This window comes from Onychostruthus taczanowskii, unplaced genomic scaffold (assembly GCF_017590055.1).
Source record: "Onychostruthus taczanowskii isolate IOZ18803 unplaced genomic scaffold, ASM1759005v1 scaffold14, whole genome shotgun sequence".
Taxonomy (NCBI): Eukaryota; Metazoa; Chordata; class Aves; order Passeriformes; family Passeridae; genus Onychostruthus; species Onychostruthus taczanowskii.
This window is the reverse complement of record NW_024498573.1, coordinates 448,938-455,887: the sequence shown is the minus strand read 5'-3', so window position 1 is coordinate 455,887 and position 6,950 is coordinate 448,938. Positions and strand designations below refer to the sequence as shown.

General features: G+C 56.0%; 1 protein-coding gene across 1 annotated transcript; it reads right to left on the bottom strand.

The window, feature by feature from the left end:
• Nucleotides 1-344: 344 nt before the first annotated feature.
• On the bottom strand, nt 345-4,784 carry GRXCR2 (glutaredoxin and cysteine rich domain containing 2). Its single transcript, XM_041398013.1, has 3 exons — nt 4,437-4,784; nt 1,545-1,760; nt 345-524 (listed from the first exon to the last, which is right to left on the bottom strand). The coding sequence occupies exons 1-3, from the start codon at nt 4,782-4,784 to the stop codon at nt 345-347; spliced, it is 744 nt and encodes a 247-aa protein (XP_041253947.1).
• Between the last annotated feature and the right edge of the window lie 2,166 nt (nt 4,785-6,950).

The window sequence follows — 6,950 nt, the reverse complement described above, 5'->3', positions numbered from 1 at the left end:
TACCGCCGCTGCCCCTCTCGTGCTGGCGGAGCTCCCCGCGGTCAGCCCGGGCACCGGCGCCCAGGGGAGGCAGGGCAGTGCCAGCACAGGCTCCGTCCGGGCCCAGTCCCAGCTGCAGGCACGGCTGCTCGGTCGCGTTGGCCCCGAATGGCGAGCACTCCTCCGGCTCAGGGGGCCCTGCGCTGGGGTCGGGGACACGCTCACCCAGCCCGGCCCCAGGGCTGGGCAGCGCTCGGCCGGAGCGGAGGAGCAGCTCCGCGCTGCCCGTGGGATGCGCACGGAGCGCCTGTCCCGCCTGTCACCCGCTGTCCCCGCCGCAGCCGGCCGAGCTCCGGGCGTGCGGCTCAGGCGGCGCACACCCGGCACGGCTGCAGCCCGCTCTCGTCGCACGCCGGACACCGCAGCGCCCGGTAGGACTCCCGGAATCGGTTCGCCAGCATCGAGAACTTGCTTCCGTGGCACAGCGAGCAGGGAGCGCAGCCCGAGCCTTTGCACTGCGAACAGCCGTGCTCAGCGTTGCCCTCCTGAAGCAGACAGCGGAGAAAATTTGTTAGTGGGTGTGAGATACCGAAGTCAGGAACATTCTGGAGAGAGGGAAGGTCTCTGTCCCAGTCTTTGCCATCACGGTTGCTCCTGACAGACTGCCCTGCCCATGACAATCAGCTCTCCACAGCAAGGACTTGGACAAAAAGGCTCCCAAATGCTTGGGGACAATTTGTGGCTACTTCTAGAAAATGAGGAGTTAATGTGACTGGGCTTATAACACGATACTCCAAACTCATCTTTCTCCTCTGCACAGCTCCACCCATCCTCCTGTCGTTCCTTATCACATCATTCCCACTCTGTAGCCCCAGGTTTGAGCCACACTTCATTTCTTCAGGGATTGCTCGTCACCCTCTCTGCCCAAATCCCTCATCACCACCATGCACACTTTCTTTGGAGCTGTCCTTTGTGCCTGCCTCTCTCCCACTGTGCCAGGCAGCATCTTTCAAATCCCACCTTGAAATTCCTGGGAGCAGGAGGACTGCGGTGACCCACGTTCAGTTCCATGAAACTGCATCAGCTCCACGTGGCAACATTAGGTTTTGTGGGATCAAATCATGGTCAGACTAATTGGGATTCTGGCCAACACAGACTCCCCCGTGAGAAAGCGAATGTAAGGCACAACCTTATTTCAGCTGATACTAAAATTTTAGCCTGAAGCAGTCTCAGCCACAGAGCAGCTGTGTTTAGCCTTGTCAGGCTGGAGAAACTCTGGCCTGCCCTTATCCCGCTGGGAGGGGTGACAAGGGATGGAGCCCAGCCAAGCTCTGTACATGCCAGCCACCTCCAGGGGAAGAAGCAGTGGGAGCCATGAGCACCTGGAGCCAGCACCGCTGCCCCCAGAGCAGGATCTCAGCAGTGCTGGTCGTTATCTCCTGGGGGAAACGAGAACAGAGTGGTGCTTTCATCCAAACTTAGCCAGCAGCCAGATACAGAGATGGATGGGGCCTGGCTGGTTTGACCAGGGTTAAGGGGAAAAAGCACTTTCCATTTTCTCTTACCTGCACATGCTGGTTGCAAGTGACTTTATTCTCCACATCTCTTTTATGTCCACCACTAAATCGTTCTTTCTTCTCCCGGTACACGAACGTCCAGTCATTTATTCCCTCAGTCTGGATGATTCTTCTCATGAGCTCTTTCTGGTCCATCGGCGCACGGATGATTTTCAGGTTATTGGTGTAGATGATGATCTTGCCAAAATCTACAACTGGGGAAGTCTGAAGAAGGAAGTTGCCAGTGTCTCACCAGTATGAATTCACTCTGCAAGCACTCATGGTCCCTGCCCTTCCAGAAGAGTGTCCCCTCCACCAGGCCAGCTCCCCTGACCACCCCCAGAGCATCCAGCAAATTGGTGGAGGTACAGCCCTTCTGGGTAAATTTGTATTTTTTTCCAGCCCTTTTAAAGCTAAACTTGGTCAAACATTTCCCTGAGAGCAGCACTTTGCTGACCTGTCCCTCCTCCCTGGTGTCATATGGAGTTACTGGGGCCTATTGCTTTACACACTCGTCATATTTCACTCTGTCTGTGTCAAGAAGCCATGCAAAAAGGAGACATTCTCCTAAGAAATGCCCTGAGTCACGTCAGCTGCTGGGATGGCTGGTGCTCTGCTGGCAGCGGGGCACCTGCTTCCCTGTGGGAGGAACACGAGGGGGAGGCAGGTGAGCACAAGTCCTGCCCACCTGCAGAAGGTGAGAGCCTGGTGCGTGTTGCACAGACACGGTGTCTCCAAGCACCAAGCGCAGCACAAGCTGGTACTGGACAGTGTGGTTACTCCGGGTATCTGTGGCTGGGACACGGGGGAGGGAGAGGAGCCTTACCCAGGAATGCAAAACAAATTAACGGGCTGGATAAGATCACAGCAGTGCACTGTCCTCGGGCAGGAGAGATTCATCGTGGTCTGATGTTTTCAGGCAAACTGCATGTCCAGTGTGTCAGCAGGTCAAATATCAGCCAGCTGGGTTTCCCACACACAGCTTTGATGAGCACCAGGATTTAACAGATTTTCAGTGTGCTCAAACCAAGGCCATAAAGTGTATTTACATGTATTATGCATGTACTGCCTCTTTATAAGGACTAAAGAGGCACTTCTCTATCAGTGGCATTAATTATATGTTAAGAAAATAGCCAGTGAAACTAAGCTGGGATTGTCAAAGTAGCCAAAGAGGAATTCTGGCTGCCAGAGGATGCAGACACCAGGTACCCTGATGGCAGCACTGGCTCCCTGCCAGCCAAAGTCACACAACTTGAATATTTTAAATATATCTCATTAACTTAACATCCTCCTTACATTTGACTGATCTAGATGCAGCAGGATTCCCATGTACAGATATCAATATGTATGGAAATGTTCTCTTTTACTCTGCCCAATGGATAGATGCAGACCAGGACCAGGAGAAGCCAGAGCACAGCTGGAGCACAGCTGGTAGATGCTGTTCCCTCCTGCAGACCCTGGGGACCCTGCCACGTGTGGCATTTTCAGCACACGAGATTCCTGGAACAATGGCTGGAGATCCACAACCACCCTTCTCAAGCCTGGCCTGACAGAACAGTTTTATGAGGATGAGGCTGCGGTGTGAGGCTCCTGTCACCACGTTCCATGGGCAGGATTTGGCCAGAGCTGTGCCCAGAGGGGACAGCCAAGGACAGCACTTACCCTGCAGAACAGGATTTAGCCCGGAGCTGTGCCCAGAGGGGTAAGGGCATCACTTCCCCTGCAGAGCAGGATTTGTCCCAGAGCTGTGCCCAAAGGGGTAAGGGCATCACTTCCCCTGCAAAGCAGGATTTGTCCCAGTGCTGTGCCCTGAGGGGTAAGGCCATCACTTCCCCTGCAGAGCAGGATTTAGCCCGGAGCTGTGCCCAAAGGGGTAAGGGCATCACTTCCCCTGCAGAGCAGGATTTAGCCCTGAGCTGTGCCCAAAGGGGTAAGGGCATCACTTCCCCTGCAAAGCAGGATTTGTCCCAGTGCTGTGCCCTGAGGGGTAAGGCCATCACTTCCCCTGCAGAGCAGGATTTAGCCCAGAGCTGTGCCCAGAGGGGTAAGGGCAGCACTTCCCCTGCAGAGCAGGATTTAGCCCTGAGCTGTGCCCAAAGGGGCACGGCCAGGGGTAAGGGCAGCACTTCCCCTGCAGAGCAGGATTTAGCCCAGAGCTGTGCCCAGAGGCACGGTCAGGGGTAAGGGCATCACTTCCCCTGCAGAGCAGGATTTAGCCCGGAGCTGTGCCCAGAGGCACGGCCAGGGGTAAGGCCATCACTTCCCCTGCAGAGCAGGATTTAGCCCAGAGCTGTGCCCTGAGGGGTAAGGCCATCACTTCCCCTGCAGAGCAGGATTTGTCCCAGACCTGTGCCCAATGGGGTAAGGGCATCACTTCCCCTGCAGAGCAGGATTTAGGCCAGAGCTGTGCCCTGAGGGGTAAGGCCATCGCTTCCCCTGCAGAGCAGGATTTAGGCCAGAGCTGTGCCCTGAGGGGTAAGGCCATCGCTTCCCCTGCAGAGCAGGATTTAGGCCAGAGCTGTGCCCTGAGGGGTAAGGCCATCGCTTCCCCTGCAGAGCAGGATTTAGGCCAGAGCTGTGCCCTGAGGGGTAAGGCCATCGCTTCCCCTGCAGAGCAGGATTTAGGCCAGAGCTGTGCCCTGAGGGGTAAGGCCATCGCTTCCCCTGCAGAGCAGGATTTAGGCCAGAGCTGTGCCCTGAGGGGTAAGGCCATCGCTTCCCCTGCAGAGCAGGATTTAGGCCAGAGCTGTGCCCTGAGGGGTAAGGCCATCGCTTCCCCTGCAGAGCAGGATTTAGGCCAGAGCTGTGCCCTGAGGGGTAAGGCCATCGCTTCCCCTGCAGAGCAGGATTTGTCCCAGTGCTGTGCCCAGAGGCACGGCCAGGGGTAAGGCCATCACTTACCCTGCCGAGGCCGGTGCCCGGCTGGCAGTGGCTGAGCAGGGGTGCGCTCCCCGGGGGCCCGGGCTGCTGCTGCTCCTCTCGCAGGACGCTGATCCTCCGGGCGGTCAGGGCCGTGGGCCAGCAGCAGCTGCTCTCCGGCAGCTCCCCGGGCCCGCAGAGGGGCTCCCCGGGCTCGAAGCTGTGGCGCAGGAAGCGCCGCGAGTGCTCCTTGGCCGGGGGCTCGAGCTCCTGCCCGTCCTCGTAGACCTGCTTCAGCACCCGGCCGCTGTAAGCCGAGCAGATCTTGAACCTCACCTTGCGGGGCCGGCCCTCGTGCCGCTGGCTGGCTTTCTTCTGGGGCTCATCCATCGCTGGGATTGCAAGCCGCAGCTCCTGGAGATCAGCTCCAAGAGCTCTGGCTCCAAAAGAAAACACTTGCAGCTTCGCCCGCCACATGATGTATAATTCAAGGTTTCTAGTAGTTCCTCTCATCTTACAGCAAAACTGACACCGCTGTATTAAATATTGATGGAAATTCACAAAGAGAAAATATCACTGGTAGTGAAGTCAAAAGAAGGTTGGTGAGTGGGAGCCAGGCTGGACACCACAGCAAGAAAGGAGTTAACCAGGAAGGAGAGGATTAAATGGGAAACTCTATCCATGTTTCTGAAACCATGGAAATGCTTCTGCCACGTGCTGTGATAAGAACTACCCCAAATACATCATCCCAGTAGCTTTTCATAATTTTCTGACAAGGTAAAAAGTTAAAAAGACAAATTCAGAGAAAAAGCAATCCAGCCTCACAAATTACAAATGTGAATAATTCCTCTTCCATTCTCACACTGAAACCCTGAGAGCACGAAGCTCAGTTTCATTTTAATCTAATGTGTTCCTCTACAGGTTGTGAGATCTAATTAAGATATTCTCTCCTTAGTGCTCAATCCCTATTTGTAATTCTTGATGCCTTTTAGGGCCTTTTGGACCATTCTGGGTTTGGTTTCCATTTTTAGGAGACAGTCACTCATGCAGCCCCAGCTGAGGGGCTTCCTTTCCCCAGCACTGCCAGATCTCCATCTGCAGGCAGCCATCCAACCCAGACACCTCCTGGAACAGCCCATCCTCAGAGATCCCCCAGAGGTCACCCAGAGCTGGGACCTCACTGGGCTGGTCTCTGTCACAGAGGGTTTGATTCCTGCGCCCTTCCCTGCCTGGGCATCTCAAGCTCCTCTGACCCTGTGAGGGCTAAAATAAAGAGCACATGTGGTACAAAACACATCTACAGGTAACTGCTGTCTGGGCTTTAAACATCTCCCAACACCTACTTGAATCATGTAGGTCCCCAACAGGAGTTAAAAATCTCTTTTTTTTTTTTTTTTTTTTGAGTTCCAAGATTTTAGTACATATCCACATCAAGGAGGACTCTGCCTTGGCAGGATGTAGGCAGAGGGCTTCATTTAACTTCTTTCAGCTCAAACCCAGCACTGCTTAATGCTCTCGTAGGTTAATTAATTGTGTCTTTTGAAAGTTTGTTACTAGGATGTTACTAGGAAATCCTAGGATGACACTTTAGAAGCTGCCTGCTGATAACTGCACTGCACAGCCACCACGAGCAGTTTCTGTCACGACAGACGCTGCTCTGAGGGTCCCTTGGGCTGCGGCAGCCTCATCACGAGGATATGTAAAGAATGTTTCCTGTACCACGGGAGCAAGCCTGAACAGGCCCGGGCAAGCACCCAGCTCGGAGCCGCCCTTGGCATCCCACAGCAGCGCTGCTGCCAGGCTCCTTCCTGCCTCACAGCAGAACCTCACCTCGCGTGAAAACCCGGATTTGCGTGAGCCACTTGCTGCATTCCCTTGGGAAACCGGATCCAGCCCTTCCCCCGTGAGCCCTACTGAACCTGGCTCAGAATTGCCGCTTTTCAAAGGGTCCCCAGGGCCATACTCCGACACAAATCGCACCGTGAGACACCTCAATTGGAGTTCATTTTCTTTTGATTGAGGGAACAACCAGACAGGAAAGGCAGTTCAAAGCAGCAGTGAAGAACAGAGCAGAAGCACCGCTGCGAGCCGGGCAGAGCCGCTGCACGGCTGCCCACAGGTGCTGCCGCAGCTCAGATCCACACTGCTGCTGGCACAGCCCACGCCAGCCCTGCCTCCTGCCACCCAGTGTCCCGCAGCCACAGCTCCCCGTGTCACCCGGGGCCAGAGCCACTCGCTTCTTCGAGTCCGTGCGCTGACGGCTCTTGCAAAGAAAAGTTCCCGAAGGGCCGTTCTGCATTTCTCAGCTGCTCTGAGCGCCCGGGTCAATGCTCCCGCATTAAATATCCAAACGGGGACTTCGCGGTGCTGTTTGTGAGGCCATCCCCAGCGCCACTCGGGACCCCGGAGCCCGCAGCGTGCGGGGCTGGCACGGGCGGGTGCGGGATGCGGGAGCCCTGGCACGGGCGGTGTGGGATGCGGGAGCCCTGGCACGGGCGGTGCGGGATGCGGGAGCCCTGGCACGGGCGGGTGCGGGACGCGGGAGCCCTGGCACGG